The sequence below is a fragment of the Engystomops pustulosus genome, chromosome 4, assembly GCF_040894005.1.
Source record: "Engystomops pustulosus chromosome 4, aEngPut4.maternal, whole genome shotgun sequence".
NCBI lineage: Eukaryota > Metazoa > Chordata > Amphibia > Anura > Leptodactylidae > Engystomops > Engystomops pustulosus.
Window position 1 is genome coordinate 42,015,162 of NC_092414.1, and position 19,536 is coordinate 42,034,697.

The 19,536-nt window shown below is 40.2% G+C and overlaps 1 protein-coding gene across 1 annotated transcript in view; it reads right to left on the reverse strand.

The window, feature by feature from the left end:
- Positions 1-17,967, reverse strand: part of SLC4A9 (solute carrier family 4 member 9) — a 57,785-nt gene extending 39,818 nt beyond the window's left edge. The window contains exons 1-7 of the mRNA XM_072145784.1: positions 17,645-17,967; positions 14,577-14,737; positions 11,941-12,084; positions 10,028-10,089; positions 8,857-9,014; positions 5,919-6,006; positions 3,219-3,373 (exon numbers count right to left, since the gene is read on the reverse strand). Coding sequence (XP_072001885.1) covers positions 3,219-3,373; positions 5,919-6,006; positions 8,857-9,014; positions 10,028-10,089; positions 11,941-12,084; positions 14,577-14,737; positions 17,645-17,940 — 1,064 coding nt within the window. The 5' untranslated portion in view covers positions 17,941-17,967. The remainder of the gene's footprint in view (positions 1-3,218; positions 3,374-5,918; positions 6,007-8,856; positions 9,015-10,027; positions 10,090-11,940; positions 12,085-14,576; positions 14,738-17,644) is intronic.
- Between the last annotated feature and the right edge of the window lie 1,569 nt (positions 17,968-19,536).

The following is a 19,536-nucleotide window of genomic DNA, read 5'->3' on the forward strand; positions in this document are numbered from 1 at the left end:
TGGTGACAGGACTAGTGACAGAGACCTGATGACAGGTGTCCTTTAAGAACTTTGCCCAATTTTGGCCTCAAAGAAATGTTGATATTTTGTTTATGGCAGTTAAGAGAGAAATAAAAAAACACCTTCTTTGAATTCTGTCATTCAACATGTTAGGACATAATTTTAAAAAATCTTATCTTTAGAAGATCAGGCCACCCCCAGGTTATGTACAAAATAAGGTTTTTGCTTAAGTTGACTTTGTACCTACCATATACACTCACCGGCCACTTTATTAGGTACACCTGTCCAACTGCTCGTTAACACTTAATTTCTAATCAGCCAATCACATGGCGGCAACTCAGTGCATTTAGGCATGTGGACATGGTCAAAACAATCTCCTGCAGTTAAAACCGAGCTCAGTATGGGGAAGAAAGGTGATTTGAGTGCCTTTGAACGTGGCATGGTTGTTGGTGCCAGAAGGGCTGGTCTGAGTACTTCAGACACTGCTGATCTACTGGGATTTTCACGCACAACCATCTCTAGGGTTTACAGAGAATGGTCCGAAAAAGAAAAGACATCCAGTGAGGTGGGCGGAAATGCCTTGTTGATGCCAGAGGTCAGAGGAGAATGGGCAGACTGGTTCGAGCTGATAGAAAGGCAACAGTGACTCAAATCGCCACCCGTTACAACCAAGGTAGGCAGAAGAGCATCTCTGAACGCACAGTACGTCGAACTTTGAGGCAGATGGGCTACAGCAGCAGAAGACCACACCGGGTGCCACTCCTTTCAGCTAAGAACAGGAAACTGAGGCTACAATTTGCACAAGCTCATCGAAAATTGGACAGTAGAAGATTGGAAAAACGTTGCCTGGTCTGATGAGTATCGATTTCTGCTGCGACATTCAGATGGTAGGGTCAGAATTTGGCGTCAACAACATGAAAGCATGGATCCATCCTGCCTTGTATCAACGGTTCAGGCTGGTAGTGGTGGTGTCATGGTGTGGGGAATATTTTCTTGGCACTCTTTGGGCCACTTGGTACCAATTGAGCATCGTTGCAACGCCACAGCCTACCTGAGTATTGTTGCTGACCATGTCCATCCCTTTTTGACCACAATGTACCCAACATCTGATGGCTACTTTCAGCAGGATAATGCGCCATGTCATAAAGCTGGAATCATGTCACACTGGTTTCTTGAACATGACAATGTGGTCACTGTACTCAAATGGCCTCCACAGTCACCAGATCTCAATCCAATAGAGCATCTTTGGGATGTGGTGGAACGGGAGATTCGCATCATGGATGTGCAGCCGACAAATCTGCGGCAACTGTGTGATGCCATCATGTCAATATGGACCAAAATCTCTGAGGAATGCTTCCAGCACCTTGTTGAATCTATGCCACGACGAATTGAGGCAGTTCTGAAGGCAAAAGGGGGTCCAACCCGTTACTAGCATGGTGTACCTAATAAAGTGGCCGGTGAGTGTATAGTCAGTTATAATAAAACTTATTGACTCAAGTATAAACCTAGGAGGGAAATGCATCCAGTATATAGCCAGCAGCCCCTACCCCCCCAGTATTTTGCCAGCAGCCCCTGCCCCCCAGTATTTTGCCAGAAGCCCCTGCCCCCCAGTATATAGCCAGCAGCCCCTGCCCCCAGTATATAACCAGCAGCCCAAGTCTCCAGTATACAACCAGCCCCTGCCCCCCATTATTTTGCCAGCAGCCCATGCCCCCTAGTATATAGCCAGCAGTCCATGTCTTCCATTATATAGCCAGCTCCTGCCCACTAGTATATAGCCATCAGCACCCTCATATATAGGCAGCCTCTACCCCCTAGTACACTCACCTTCAGAAGCTCCGACTGTGGAGCATCAGAAGACAGAAAAGGACCCGGGGGGGGGGGGTCGGAAAGGTGAGTACAGAGTTTTTTTCCCCATAGACTCTAGTATGAGCCGAGTTTAAGTTTTTCAGCACATTTTTATGCTGAAAAACTTGGCTTATACTCGAAGCTCATAAGTCAAAAAGGTATATTGTGTATCACAACAGGCATTTTTTTCCATCCCTTTAATAATTGGATTTTAAAATATTTTGTGCTGTCATGTGAACAAAGATTCTTAATATAGCTAAATTACAGACACCTTACACATATCATTGCAATCTGGGACTAAAGAGAGCTTTGGGAGAGGTCACAGTGGACAAAAAGGACTGTCTGTAAGTAGAGGTCATCTGTAAGTCAGGTTTCCTTAAGTGGGGGATCGCGTGTATAGGAAAATCAGGTTTTAGGTCCACAAACCACTAACCAAGACAGTGATAGGATCACAGTAATGTACTACAGTAACGAGCATGGGTTCTGTACCCACTGTGCTATCCAACCGGTTTATCTTCTCATGGAAAAAATCTATTGTCCCACTTGAACTGTGCTTCTCTAAACTCATGTGGATTATGGTAAATGATAAAATTCATAGTTTATTTAACAACAAAGAAGATTTTTTTCAATAGTGTATGGCAACCCTAGTTAAACTATCCGTCAAGAGTTTAGTTTGGTATTTCGATGTTTTCATTAGAGCTCCCTTCCCAAATATTCCCAAAAACTTTTTCCCGTTCCCCACCACAAGAAAGCGATCTTTGTTCCTCTCCTTTCCTATTTGGCTTATATGTCATATTATGCATGTATTCTACTAAGATACATCAGTGATGTTCCCTTTGCTTTTTTTTTTTTTTTAGATACCTTTTTAAGGTTTTTTGATTAAAGATTAAGTTTTTATAGTATTGTTTACCATGACCATGAGTGTTGGGTCCTACATTTTTTTCTATTTTTTATGCACTACTACTGCCTTTACACACGGCATGCACTACTACCTCAGCTCCTCTGGACTACTACCTCCTCCACAAACGGCATGCACTACTACCACTTCCATACACCGCATGCTCAACTAGCTCCTCTGGACTACTACCACTTCCATACACGACGTGCTCTACTACCTCCTCTGGACTACTACCACTTCCATACACAACATGCTCTACTACCTCCTCTGGACTACTACCACTTCCACTCACGGCGTGCACTATTATATTGGACGCAGAGCCCTAAGGCGTTAAACTTAGCCTAAGGTAAAACTTTTACCATAAACGGATAGAGCAATAAACAAGGTGATAATAAATGCAAATAACAAAGCCACTGCACTGTGATTAAACTATATAAAAATTGATCTCTTCCACTGATATTGAGCATTTTACCTTTTATGCACAGATGGCACAAATTTAGGAGGTTGTATACGCACTGTAGGATCCCATTTGCCAGGGGGTAAAACAGCAACTTCATCTAAAAAATCATCAATTCCTGCAATTAGTTCATCTCTGTTCAGAGCCTTGTATGCAATTTTCCGGAACAACTACAAATAATTTTATAAAAATAAAAAGGAGAAAGTATAAATTTTTTAAAAGGAGTGCCAAAGCTCTGCATATAGTAAATAACATGTTGTGAGGCAAAATCTATAACTCTACAGAAAGGTAAATGAACTAAAATGTCAAACACTTTGAGACAGAGATCAATCTGTTTTGAGACCATTATGTGTTAACCCCTTAACGACTTCAAATCTGACGTGTCACTATGGTTATAACTTTGGAACCTTTTAACATATCCAGATGAGATTGTTTTCTCATGACTTCAGCTTAGTTTAAAAAAAAATGGGTCATATGTTTTGCTTTAATCTGTCACATTGTCGGAACAGCAAAATAACTTGATGACAAACATTTCCCAAATGTGAGCTTTATGTTACAATGGTTTTGTATGCCTCTCCTAATTTTGTAGATTGAGGCTTCCAATTTATAAGTGCGGTTTTTCACATTTTCATAAAAAAGGCAAAATCATTCTTTGTAGGGACCTAGAGTCGAGTGAATCTAAGAGATCTAATCAAATTTCCCCATTATAGAAACTACATTCCTCAATGTATGTAAACAACTTTTATGAAGTTTGTTAATCCTTTAATTGTTTCACACGGGTTAAAACAAAATCAGGTGGAATTTTGACATTTTATTTTTTTGGGCTAAATTAATATATTAATATATATAAGGTGACTCTTTAATAAGAGTAAAAGAAAATCATCAATTCTGGATAAGGATTTTTAATTTACTATTTACCATACCTTAATATGTGATTTGAATTCTATGCATCACAACAATTATGATGATACCTACTTATACCTATATAGTTTTTAATAATTCTTTTCTATTGAAGAAAATCTAATATAGATAAAATCTCTTTTGTTTTACTATTGCCATCTTTTTGTAGGTATAACTTTAGTATTTTTTGGTTGACAGAGAGCTGGTTGAGAGCTTATTTTTTGTATGACAGATTGTTCTTTTCAGTGGTACCATTTTGGTGCTTATAACATTTTTGGTCTCTTTTTAGTTCATTTTTGTGAAGGGATTTGCTGAAAAATTAACACCTTTGGCAACTTTTTTGTTTTTGTAAGGTGTACATCGGAATGTTTCCGATTTAATGTACAGGTTGTTATGGAGGCGACCATACCAAATATGTGAGTGTGGGAGAGGGGTCATGATTTTGTGCTTTACCAAATATGTATGTGTAATGGTGTTGTTTATTTAATTATTTGTTTTTATTAAAAACCCTTTATTCACAGTTTTTTTTACAATTTGGCTTGAACAATTACTTGTCATACCCTGGGGCTGATGTAGGAGGATCAGCTCTGTCCATTAGAGGTGTGGTGGGTTCAATCCACAGTAACAGGAGGCACATTCCCCTTTTTCACATTTTTAGTAATTTGTCTCCTAATTATAAGGTTATACAGTCATAAAGGGGTTAAAATTGTAAGGCAAGTATGACAAATATACTGTGCAAAATCTAGCCCCTTCCTGCAAACCGCCATACATTGTCTCATAAGGGTTGCCAACACCAGAAGCTGCGGCTGTCAGTTATATATTACTTATATTGTTTTTTATACATTGAGGGGCAAACTTTCTACAATGGGGTAATTTATAGAGTTTTACTATTATGATGGCTTCTCAAATACGGCGCTTGCACAGTGAAGACAGGGCGGACATCGTGCAGTTGTCAAAAGATGCAAGGGAGTAGGTAAGCATAAAGGTTTTTATTAATACCATAGCTTAAAAATAACAAATATCAATTTGGGAAACTAAAACACAGGTCCCTAAGGAGCCTTTAAATGTGTGTGATTAAGTTATTTGGATGGTATGACGCAACCCAAATGAGGAATTTTTCAACATTTTAGCAACATTTTTCATAATTAAACTCAAAACTAACATGAAGTACAATTTGTAAACACTCGAAAAATTCACCTGGATATTTTACAGCGTTCCAAAGTTATAGCCAGTTATATTGACGCATGTCAGAATCTAAAAATAGGACCTGGTTAGGGATTAGAAAACCGGCAAGGATAAGGGGTTAAATGAATAAAGTTAAAGAAAATGTATATTATTTTTGCAAGTAGGCATTATATTTCCATTATTCTCTTTTTTTGAAGAAGGACTCCAGCAAAATATTTTAATACAAATGCAGAGTCTAACAGACTCTCATTTACCTAGAATGCAGCCTCCTGGGACACCATCTTGACCATTAGATTTCTCTAGCTTTGACTAGCAATCCAATTTTACCTCAGCACAGCGCTTAGAAATCGTATCATCTCTTCCCACTGGGGGGACAATCAGACTATCCTTCTCTCTGTACGCTGCATAAGAATACAGTGAGTCTGCAATGCCATCTCCATTATTATTTTGTTTTCTGCATCATCCAAGAACCTGATGTCTGAGATGGTGATCCCACTGAGACAACTCAGAAGGTGACCATGAGATCATATGACCCAACTACAGAGAAGAATCTCAGAAATATATGACTAAAGTAGGTAATACCAAATTGAAAGAAGATATTCATGTTATTCAATAAATATATGTATTTACCTCATCAGTGAGTAAAGTGGCAATGGCTCTTCCAATTTCATGATAAGATTTTGTATTTCTTCTTGGACCCAAAAGAATAAAAATAAATCTGCAAGAATAAACAGTGGCTAATTTAGACATTTCTGATGGAATATATTTCTTATATTATACTTATATTGCAAGATCACTCACAAGACCAGGCACCCCGGTGGTGCTCAGCCAGAAAGCAACAAAGTTATTACTTTATTGTAAGCTGGAGCAGCAGGACGCCATCCACGACTAGGCTACCGGCCATTTGTTTAGAGCAAAATGGCCCTAGTAGCCTAGTCGTGGATGGCCACCCGCACACCCGCCAGCTTACAATAAAGTAATGAAGGATCACATCGGGTGAGTGCGGTCTATCTTTTTTCTCACAATGTATTATACTTATATTGTACTTGTATTATCATAGTGTCTTATATATTAGTTATAGTGTTTGGGTAAATTTTAATGTTTCTGTAGCTAAAGTTTAAGTAAAGCCTCCCCTAGTTCATGTTCAGTTTAACTATACTTTAATGACTTAATTTTATGCTGGGTGCACATAGGAAACAAAGGACTGGATTGCTGCAGAATGTCTGCATGGAGTTCTGTCATTGCATTGTCTGTAGTGTTTATATAAATCCCAATAAATAAGCTGCCATAGTAATTCAGTTTGGCTTAGCCGATTATGGTTCTTTCTGAACAACAATAAATGTAATTTGAATAATGTTGAATCAAAGCAACTTTAATATTGCAGATAATTTAATTTAGTACCGTAATAATAATTTAAGTACCATATATACATGAGTATAAGCCGACCTGAGTATAAGCCGAGGCCCCTAATTTTACCACAAAAAATGTGAAAACCAATTGATTCGAATATAAGCCGAGGGTGGGAAATGCATTGGTCACAGCCTCCCCAGTATATAGCCAGCCAGCCCCTGAACCATAGTATATAGCCAGCACCTTCCCCCCAGTATATATCCTACCAGCCCATATAGCTAGCCCCCTGCCCCAGTATATAGCCAGCAGCTCATTCCCCAGTATATAGCCAGCAGCCCCTGTCCCAGTATATAGCCAGCAGCCCCTGCCGCAGTATATAGCTAGCAGCCCCTGCCCCAGTATACAGCCTGCAGCCCCTGCCCCAGTATATAGCCAACCCCCGTCCCAGCATGCAGCGCCCCCCGTCCTAGCGTGCATTTTTTGACTCGAGTATAAGCCAAGTTTGAGTTTTTCAGCACATTTTTTATATAATAAAATACAGCATATCCACTTGTATATTACATTTAAATATGGGTTCTGTTTCATTATGATTCTATTTTCTATATTCAAATACAGGCGGTCCCCTACTTAAGGACACCCGACTTACAGACAACCCATAGTTACAGACAGACCCCTCTGCCCACTGTGACCTCTGGTGAAGCTCTCTGGATGCTTTAAAATAGTCCCAGACTGCAATAATCAGCTTAAAATTGTCTGCAATGAAGCTTTATTGATAATTCTTGGTCCTATTACAGCAAAAAAATTTGAAACTCCAATTGTCACTGGGGCAAAAAAAAAAATTGTCAGGAACTACAATGATAAAATATACAGTTTCGACTTGCATACAAATTCAACTTAAGAACAAACCTACAGTCCCTATCTTGTATGTAACCCGGGGACTGCCTGTATATACTGATATTCCTGTTATTAAAAGTGAATTATTAATTATTATCCTGTGACACCAAATTATCCTCTATCCACAGGAAAGAAAATCAAACTGAACAAAAGCGATCATGAGAAATCTGTTAAACCGCCAAATGAAAGAAGCATTAGTTCACTGTGGCCGTTCATTGTTTATGGCTCTCACAGAATTCCCCCTAACAATGAACAGAGCAATGAGTATAGTACTGCTTTCAGCTATCTCCAGCAGTGACACAGAGGTGAATAAAGCAACAGAGCATATGTGCTTTACTTTGGACACCCAGTTACATTTATTGTGTTTTATTTTTTATTTTATTGATTTTGGTTTAATATCATCTACAATTTAATCTATTTGCTATGAGGTTGTGATAAGAAAGACCGGTACTGAACTACAGGCAGTCCCCGGGTTACATATAAGATATGGGCCATAGGTTTGTTCTTAAGTTAAATTTGTATGTAAGTCGAAACTGTATATTTTATAGTTGTAGATCCAGACAAAAACATTTTTTTGCCCCAGTGACAATTGGAGTTTCAAAATTTTTTGCTGTAATGGGACCAAGGATTATCCATAAAGCTTCATTACAGACACCTTACAGCTGATATTTGCATCCTGGGACCAAAGTAAAGCATCCAGAGAACTTCACCAGAGGTCACAGGGGGCAGAGGGGTCCATATTTAACTATGGGTCGTCTGTAAGTCAGGTGTCCTTAAGTAAGGGACTGCCTGTACTCCTACTTTACCATAAGGTCATATGATTTGCCTGCAGTAGCCACTAGGGGGAGTTCAGAGATCAGCAAGTTATAACTTTGGGATCACAAGAAATATCCCATTAAAGGAAACCTACCACTTGAAGTGGCAGGTTTCAGATGGAAATACCGGGCACCAGCTCAGGGTGAGCTGGTGCCGGAGCTTATTTTTGTTAGTGTTTTAAACCACGGTATCGCGGTTTAAAACACTTTTTAAACTTTATAGCCGGCGCAGGAAGTGAAGGAGAGCCGCGCGCATGGTAAGCGCCGAGCGCGTACCTCCCTGCGCCGGCTATAAAGTTTAAAAAGTGTTTTAAACCGCGGTATCGGTAACAAAAATAAGCTCCGGCACAAGCTCACCCTGAGCTGGTGCCCGGTATTTCCATCAGAAACCTGCCACTTCAAGTGGTAGGTTTCCTTTAAGTAGAGTCTGTAAAAAAGGACACCTAGTTCCAGTTATTAGGGGACATCAAAAGTCTTGTGACCAGTCTTGAAGGCAACAACAATATTACCTAGTTGGAAGAGCCACTTCCGTCAAAGTGCCAAATACAGCTGCATCCTTTAATCGAATGAAAGCAGCAAATGGCTGAGTCAAAAAGTCCACCTCACCAACAAGAACGTTTGCTGCTTCGGTTCCACAAGGAATCTTCTTCCTGAATTTATTTTTTAACTGAAAGAGAACATAACTTACTGTAATACTGAAATAGTAAGGCATACTGTTGACATAGTAAAAAAAATCAGTATGATGCAAGGAGCCGACATATAACCTTGTGTCCATTTTCACAATATTCACCAATATTCTACTGTAATATATACAGTTTATTAGAGTTTTGTCTGGCCAATTATTGTTACAATCCACTAGTAATAGAGTAGGAGCTCTGTTGCCTGTGCCGGACACTACACAGAAAACGGAGCTGGACTTCTGCTGTAAGGGAACTTTCACATGATGCATTGCGTCGCGTTTTTTGATGCATTTTTGATGCATTCCAAATGCTTCAGCCTTGATCACATGCTGAGTTTACATTGTGTTTTAGAAAATGCAGTGGAAACGCAATATAACCTAAGAATGTGAACAAGGCTGCAGCCTTTGGAATGCGTCAAAAATGCATCAAAAACCGTGACACAACGCATTGTGCGAAAGCGCCCTCGCTGATAAGCTGGCTCATTTTTTTTATATCTTTTGACAGACCCTGCTTTCCATTTTCCATCTACTTACACCCTCAGAAATTTTTTTTTTTTACTTTTTCTTGTAAGCAAAACACCAAATTTAGTAACTTTGAACTACATTAAACTCTTGCAACAGGGCTCATGAGCCTTCATCTACACCCCTGGCAGTGGTAATGTTACAGATGTTTTGGGGAAACCACACATCTGTACTGCTGTCTACTCACTCGCAATGCACCTGACTAGAATTGTTGACTGATGAAGACACGTACATGGTGGAAGCTAGTGGAATCGGGACTGTATGTTGGCCTACTTGCTGTAAACAGAGCAGAGGATGGGATTCCCTGCATTAAACAAATATAATGCAAGGACTTCCCGTCTGCTGGCCGAACAGCTGCTGGCAAGTCTCTTCACTGGACAGGTAGGAAGTCCTTGCATTATATTTATGTATGATCCACAAAACATAGACAAAAAAGCATGCCTTATACAGCTATGGGTTAAAGCAGTAACATTTCTCACCTGTTCACGTGAAGGCTTTTCAGGTATTTCCAGAAGTGTGGTTTTTGGAGATGCCTTCTTCTCTGCAGTATAAAAAATATGATTTTGTGCACAGGTCATAAAAAGTATGATGAAAGCGGTTAAAAGGAGTTTCCATTGCTTTAATTCTGCTCAATCATTCTTGCTCAGAGTAAGAATTCCTCCTCCACATATAGCTTGTCCTCCATAATTTTTATTTATAAAAACCCTCCCACCTCCCTCAGCTATATTGCTCCTTGACTCCGCCTCCCTGCATTTCTCGCTGACCGAGCAAGCCATTTTAGCGCTTACGCTGTCAGCATAAGATTGCAGCTAGTTTCATGAACAGGTTCGCGAGAGGAAATCAAGGAGGACGAGCTGTTTGTGGAGGAGGCATATTCAACATCCCCCACCGGGACCTAGCCTTTTCTTGGAGCCTGGAGACAGCCGTAAGCCCAGAATACTGGACTGGTTGGTTTTTGCGGCCTAGGGCACACTGATGTAACAATGCATGGTATAGGGACCGGAGGGCTGTCCTACTGGAGGGCAGGAAATATGGAAGTAGAGGCTGAAGTACTGGTTCTCCCTGGGGCAACCCCTAAGTGTCTTTAAGAAAGGTCCCTGGGTATTGGATGGGGAAGCCCGTGGTGGTAGACAGCCGTATCCAGGGATCAGACAGAGGCAACATTGTGCAAATCAACTCAGGTAGCAGGCAACAGGCCAAAACAGTCAAACAGCAGATTTGGATTCTGATATAGGAGTGGTCGTGGAGAGTGGTCCGCAGGAATAATGCACCAGCCTGATGGTATATGCAGGCTGGGAATATTGAGATGGAACTGTGTCTCCTAACTCAGTTCCTGGGATTGGTTTGTGACAGCACTAAAGGTGTGCTGAACACTGTTCACTCTGTCCATGTGCTCAAAATACCCTGCAGACTGGACCATGTGCTCCCCCTGCACAGGGGTTTAATACTTCCCTTGGTCAGGTGGTAGCACCTCTCCAATCACACTCCAGTTTACAATACAGCCACATAATTGAATAATATCCTACACCCATTTAACTACTGCCTTTCCAGGCAGGGATTTCAGCTGCAGATTACCTGCATTATCCCTTGGGTGAGTTGCGCAGGCTCATCAGATGGATCCTGACAGGTAGAGGGCCCTATTCACAACTACCCCCTTGTCTATACGTTGACCCAGAGGACAAGCAGACAGGGAGCCAGGTAAAGTTTTATACAAGTTATAGTTTGAAAGAAAAAACGTTCCCTTTAAGGGCTCTTGGGGGTGTTATCAGTGCACCTCTGTGGTGCAACTTCACGAACTGTTAGATTATCTTTCTTTCCCCTGATCCTTGAGCACTTCCCGCTCCTTCTGCCTGATGTAATCTCTCTACAGCAAAGAGTACACTTGCACACTGTAACAGCCTGTGAATCTGCAGCATATAGGGGCTTTGTTATCTTAGCAGCCATGAAAGTTCGAAGTGCCTGTGAAACTATGTGGCAGAACCTACAGCACATTATGTTTACCTCCACATTTATCAGGATGTGGAAGGTTCTCTTTAAAGGAAATCTACCATCAAAATCAAGCACTCTGTGGGATTATAGTAGAGGGGTGTGCTCCTGCACAGTGTAACAGCCAGTCAAGCTACAGAATGGAAGTCCTCTGGTGACACCTCTCAGAGCCCTTCAGGCTTATTAGCATAATTTTAAAAGTTCATTAAGGAACAAAGGAGACCATGGATAACAAATATCAGAAGATTACCCCAGTCACTGTGCTTGGATCTATAAGCAAGTGCCCATGGTCTATTATGCTTGACTTTTATGGTAGATTTCCTTTTAATTTCTCAATTTCTCAAAAGGTATCCCCAATTTACATACACTGTAGTTAACAATATAATTTCACATTAAAATAACTTACCTGATAATTTAAAAACATCTTTAATCACTTTTCTGTAAGTTTTTTTTATGTGATGTACATGTCCTTGAAGAAGGGTGTGTAATATGTTTTCATTTTCTTCAGCAGTTGCACTAACACTGGAAATCCTTTGTTTTAGAATGTGCTCTGGAAAGATATGAAAGATACAATGCACAAAGAAGTTAAGGGACTATTATTTTCGGAGGTGGATCTATGTAACGCCCTATTACAGAATTATAAGAAACCATTTTTGAAGTACTAAGATTCGATTGCACTCCAGGTAAGTTGCATAAAATAAGTTATAGATATAGCAGTTTTTGTAAAAGATGTGGTTTGGAGAGGGCTTATGTAGATCCTATGTGGTAGAATTAGGAGATTATTTAGGAGTGCTGGAAGAAAATCCTTAGTTCATTTAAAGCATTCTTCCAGTATTTTTCACAAATCAAAGGCTCTTGTCATGTAGGACAACTTTACTTACAACTTTCATTAAGCTTAATTCATCGAGTCACAGCAACAACATTTACAATTAAAACGACAGAGTTTGGGAACATTTTATCATTAGCAATTTTAGTAAGTGGAACAACTTCCTTCCTAATCCTTTCTATTGGTCAAAATGCTTTGTTATCCATCTACAGCAGCATAACCATACAGAGATATCTAAGCCTTCTTCTGGGGGGGTCAAAAATATATACTGTAGATACAGTACTAGAACGTGCATTGCTATATAGATACTGTACCAAAAAGCAAACTTACTATGCTAAAAATGTACCAGAATGGATACAACAACAGAACAAAACTTACTACATAAAAACATAACAAGAACTTAGTTTATTAGATAGCAAAACCACGCTTACTACTAAGAGACAGTACTCAAACAAAGCTTACTACATACATACCATTCAAGAACTACAAAGATAAGGTATTAGCACCAATGTTGCTACGTAGATACTGTAAAAAAAAAAATCTTATTACACGGAACCTGTAACAGATTACCACATAGTATCGTTGCAGATATGACCTGCAGTCCTGTGTTCAACCACACATGAAAGGGTGAATCCAACTTTTATTTAAAAATTTTAGGTCTGCTGTATTGAGGTAGTCACCTCTGCCTGCTACTCTATTCAGACATAGCTGCTAACATTGTGCCAGATAATGGCTGCCATCGATTCCTGAGCATAGGAATATATGGATTTCTTTTGCATGTTGTTAAAAAAATCTACCTGTGTGAAGATAATTTCCAATAAAAGTAGCCACGTTGCCCCTTAGAAATGAGATAGCAGTCCTTGGATAAGACCACATTCACATATGGTAACCCCCGGCCATTTCAAAAAGCAAAACTATTTGTTTCTTTGTGCAATTTTGCCAGCAGAGGTAGTAATATCCAAGGACAACAATTCCGATTCTAAACAATCATATAACTAGATGTATGGGAAATTAACTTCAAACAGGAACATTTTTAACAACACCCAATTGAAGAAATGTACATGGCAGATTAATTAAATGAAATATGATCGCTCAGATGAGAATAGCATTTTAAAGGTTTCAGTGGGGAACCTGGCACAGACAGCAGATCGGTGATGAGGTTTGTGGCTAGTTGCAGCAGTCACCAGGCAGAAATGGGATGTCTTTCTGATGTCAGCCATAAAGAATGTGAGAAAAAGGTGACAAACACGTTGGGGCACATTTAATTACCTGGTCCTGTCGCGATCCCGCGGTGCGTTGTCCGACAAGGATTTGGGTCCGCGCGATTCATGCGTTTGAGTTCCTGCAGGTGTCACCTTCTTCTTCCTGCTGCATGTGAGTGCTTGATCTTGCGACACAATTAGTTTTTTAAATTTCGCGGTTTTCCCGAATCCGTCGGGTTGTCCGACGGCCACGCCCCCGATTTCTGTCGCGTGCAAGCCGACGCCGAAGCGCCACAAACCCAGGGCAATTCGGCACAAAACGGAAATATTCGGGAAACCCTACGAAAGTGCGGAGTTCGGACCCTTAATAAATGAGCCCCAATATGTAAATTATTATGTTAGTTTTGAAAGGGGGAATTAGATATAACCAAAACATCATCACAAAATTGGAGGTACAGGCGGTCCCCTACTTAAGGACACCCGACTTACAGACAACTCATAGTTACAGACGGACCCCTCTGCCCCCTGTGACCTCTGGTAAAGCTCTCTGGATGCTTTACTATAGTCCCAGGCTGCAATGATCAGCTGTAAGGTGTCTGTAATGAAGCTTTATTGATAATCCTAGGTCCAATTACAGCAAAAATTTTGAAACTCCAATTGTCACTGGGACAAAAGAAAGAAATTTGTCTGCAACTTCAATTATAAAATATACAGTTTCGACTTACATACAAATTCAACTTAAGAACAAACCTCCGGACCCTATCTTGTATGTAACCCGGGGACTGCCTGTACACTTTAACAGTAAATTAAAATCAGATTTCAAAATATCTCTTGCGGTTCAAAAGTTATTGTGGAGGCTAGCTAATAAGCAACACACAATTCTAGGGCACATCTAGTGATACATTTTACCCACTGTACTTTTCTATTTCACTTATTCTAACATAAATCAGGTGTTATTTTTTATATGTGCCTTAGTTCTTATTCTAATTAATTGATTTATTTTCTGTTACTCACCCACAAGTCCTTTAAATGTGGTGTTTTCTGCATCAAGTGAGATAATCCCTCTTTCAAAGCACATTCTTAGCTCAAATAAACTGTGCAAGGTAAGTGTGGTAACATGGGGTCTACTCCATCTTTCTCCTCCATCTTCAGTTTTCTCTTCAAATTTAATCCACCTGTAGAAATAGTAGGCAGATATTCTGAAATTATAATATATCATTGACGTTTTAAAAAATTCATAATGTATGTGTCACGGGTGCCCCCACGATCCATGTCACGGAATGCGGGCACTCCTGTGGCCCTCTCCATGGCGCTGCCCCGTTCCTCGCGTATAACTCACCTCTCCACTTTCCTCGAAGATTTAAAGGGCCATGGCACTGCTGTTTGCTGCTGGCACTTCCGGGTTTCCTTAAAGGCCAACTTTTCCCAGGATTCCCTTCAAGGATCTTCAAGCCATTTTATGTGACGTGCAAGCCCTTCAGTGTTCCTTCGTTCCCGTTCCAGTGTTCCTGTGCTTTAGCTCCCGTGTTCCTGTGTTCCGTGTTCCTCTTTCCCTCTGCTTTGATCGCCCACTGCTGACTCTGGATTGGACTTTGACTTGCATCTCTGCCGCCTGCCCTAATGCCGTGCCTGAACTTTCCACTAGACTGTCGACCTTGGCTGCCACCGCGGGCTAGTCGCACCTGTGGAATAACCTGGTGGCACCCTTCCGCAACAAGTCCATCCCGCTTTGCGGCGGGCTCTGATCAAGACCAGGTGCCACATAGATTCCGGTCCCAGGTGTCGGCTAGTACCACCTTGCGTGGTGGTCCAGAGGGTCCACTGATCCAGAACCCTGACAGTATGTAATGAAAGCTCAACACTTTATTGATACTAGTGGTAGTCCACGGCATTGCCCCTGCTAGTAGATAGATGATTGCAGCTCTGGATGTGACTGGAGTATATAATTGCAAGAATAAGATTGCAGCTCTGGGTGTGACTGGAGTGTATCTATTAATATCTATCTTTATTAATCTCTATCTAATAATCTAAGTCCACAGAAGGGGCCGCACTCAATAAATTAAATGAAAAATTGTTTATGTTTATTCCATGGCTGGATGCAACATTTGGGTGTTAAACCTCCTGATGAGGTAAAAGACAAGAGGCTTAACTTCACATATCAAGAGAGCAGCGTAGAACTTTTAAACCCTTAACGCCAAGGCCCTTTTTCATTTTTGTGTTTCAATTTTTTACTCCGCCACAACTTTTTTATTTTTCCATGTAAAGAGCTCTGTGATGGCTTGTTTTCTGTGTAATAACAAATTGCACTTCATAGTGACGGTATTTAATATTCAATGCCGTGTACTGGGAAGCGGAAAAAAATCTCTAAATGCAGTGAAATTTGTAAAAAAAAAATGCATTTGTGCCATTTTCTTGTGTGCTTGTAATTTATGGCTTTCACTGTGTGCCTCGAATGACATGTCTACCTTATTCTTTTGCTTTTATGCGATAATGGGGATACCAAATTTATATACTTTTCAAAAAATGTTTTCATATGTATGTTTACAATGGTTATACCCGGCTTTTAAGCCTGTAATCGAAAATAGCGCCCAAAGACGAAAATGAAATTCTATTAAAAGTGATCATAAGGCCACACAGTCCTTACAATTGTAGCATTGAAAACCTCACCAAAAGTCGCAAAAAATTATATCACACACAGCTCCATACACTGAAGTATGAAAAGGTTATTAACGCCAGAAGATGGCAAAATGATTAATTTTTTTATTTGTACAAGAGGTTTAAATTTTTGTAAATGTTTGCCCTTACGGCTTTAACCCTAGGTTGTCTGATTGATCCTACTGTTTATTGCCATACTACACTATGGCAATATATGGGAATTTTTCTCCTCATTCATTACAATGTGCGATTCGCACATGGGAATCACACATTCACATAGGTTAAAACAAGACAGCCTCGGGAGCAACAATCTACACCAAGCTTTGCCAGCGGCAATCGACGGGTTAACACCCGCGATCGGTACTGGCACCTTTTGCAGATGTTACCGATAAGTGTTTGCTGTGATGTGCAGCAAACACTTACCGACTATGGAGAGGACTCAGCCCTCTCCATTCACCCAAAGCCGATGTGTGATGTACTATTACGTCACGCATTATTAAGGGGTTAAGTCCGACAGAAAAATGGCGCAAAGTGTCAATTTGTCATCCTTTCCCAGGTTGAGTTACAGCTTCCTCCAAGCTCCGTCTACTTTTCCAACAGCAGTTTATGTCTACGTGCCACATAAAGATATCCACCATAATGGATAAAAGGGGATGTTGTAACCATCTGAAGTGGGACGCTGTCATGATGTCTATACACGTGCTATAATGCACTATGATGTCTATACATATACAATGCACTATACACTATCCATACACGTCCATTCATGTGCTATACTATAAGGGATAAATATAGTTTAAAATATTAATTATTCAGTAGAAAACAGGTAAAATCTTAAGAAAAATACAAAAAAAAGTTATGGCTCTTGGACGGTTATATGAGGAGGGCCAGGGTGTGCCCATCCAAGCCCACCATAATTAATATAACTAAAATTTAGCACAGGTCTGAAATTTAGGTCCCTCTGTAAAACTGTAGCAAAAAATGCTGCAGAATTAGGCAAACTGACATGCATCATCTACTATTAGGCCTACCAGCAATAGGTTGGCAGCCCAGTACATGCCCCTAACATATATCCCCCCTCCCTGAAGCCTCCTCTTTGCTCCCACGCTTCTTTTTCTCCAGGACACGGGTGTCCTCTGTGACACGGGTGTCCTCTGTGACACGGGTGTCCTCTGTGACACAGGTGTGTATTTTACATGCAGTTTATCAGGCAAAAAAGTATGTATAGGACACTTAAAGTAAAGTCTGTTTAGTTATCACTGGATTTACATCTTGCCTTGAATGGATACCCACAAGGGAGCATGAAACCCAGAGTGTATAACAATATGAGATCACAACTCATATGAATGAATAAAAGAAATTGTAATGTACATATGGATTTTTTTAGTATATAACTACAACTGTAATACAAAAAGAACCAACATTACCTTGCCGTTTCCTTCCATATCGGATCTTCATGCACTGTGACAAGTTCATTGAGTTGTGTAAAAAGAAGATTTCTGTCTGCATCCTCCTCGTCTTGTTCACCTACATGAAATTTAACCTCAGTCTCTTCTGCTGTTGGAGGTGCCCTACAATGAAATATACTGCGACTTGGTTCTTGAGACAGGATGATAGAACTCCGACTTCTCAGGCCACCAGTGTGTCTAATATTCCCATTTTGAAGGTGCTGCAACTCACTGTCTCTGTAATCTAGAAATCTACTATTTTCTTCTAGTTTCATTTTAGAAATTACCAAGACAAAGCTGTTAAAAACTATCCATTGAGCACTGAGGTAAAAAAAATGACAAATTGACTTTATATACAGAGAAGCAGAGCCTGATGTTTACACTAAACAGATGTAGCCTTAAAATTCACCCAGTGTCTGAAATTGCCGGTCTTAACTGGCTAAGACAAAACAATGGATGATATTTGTTGAAAACAAATACTTTTACATGATAGAAGAGCAGAGGTTCTTCAAAACAAGAAAAGCAATATTTTGGGCATAATATGTATAGCATGATACTCTGTCACAGTAGCTTTTAGCAAGTGGCTATGATAGAATACATCATATTCTGCATTATAAAGTGTAAGTGCCAGGTCGGATCCCCTTGTAAACATTTTCCACTGGGGCTCAGAACCTTCAAGTCTGTTTTTGTATTTCCTGGCAAATAAGTAAAAGGTAATATTAGAAATATTAGTGTATATATATTAGTGTATATATCTGAACTAGGTCGTCTCCATAGGGGTGCTTTTGTATTGGTAGATGGTAAACTTAATTTTAGTCACCAAAGCCAGGCAGCTGCCGTTAAAGCAAAAACAATTATGGCATGTATCAAGAGAGGAATAGATCCTTATGATAAGGACATAGGGGCATATATATCAGGACCTCTGCGCCACATCAGTTATTTTTGATAGTACTTGCGATTATTTGCCCAAACCGCCACCTTCACACCAGTGGGGCGTACAGGGGCATGAAGGGGAGTTGAGTCTGGCCAAGCAGAGGGCCCTGCTGGCTGGGAGTGGGTCGGCGCGGGGTGTTACAGTCCCTGTGGTGGCGCACCTTCTGCTGCCAGTGACTTTTCACATGTGAAAAGTCGCCGGCTGCGTTTATTTCTACGCCTGGCCCTGTCGCACGCTGCGTGAATGCAGCGGCAGGACTATCACGCACAAGCGTCGGCATATGAAAAATATCCACCATAGTTTTGCCCTTATACAAATCACGGGTCAGACCACACAAGGAATATTGTGTACAGTTTTGGGCACCAGTGTATAAAAAGGACATAGGAGAGAAACCAAGATTATTAAGGAAATGGTAGGACTAGAGTACAAGGACAGATTACAAAATTTGGGGCTATTAAGTTTAGAAAAAAGATGCCTGAGGTGAGACCTCATTACTATGTACAAATACCGGAATGGACAGTACAAGGATCTCTTTAACCCCTTAACGACCTGGCCCTTTTTTAGTTTTTTCACTTCCATTTTTCACTCACCACCTTCAAAAATCTATAACTTTTCAATTTTTTCACATAAAGAGCTCTGTGATGGCTTATTTTTACATAACAAATTGCACTTCATAGTGACAGTATTTAATATTCCATACCATGTACTGGGAAGCGGGAAAAAATTCCAAATGCCGTGAAAATGGTGGAAAACTGCATTTGGAACGTTTTCTTGTAGGCTTGGATTTTACAGCTTTCACTGTGAGCCCCAAATGACAGGTCTACTTTATTCTTTGGGTTGGTACAATTACGGGGATAACAAATTTATATAGGTTTTATAATGTTTTCATAAATTTACAAAAATTAATTTTTATTTTTCCATATTCTGGCGCCAATAA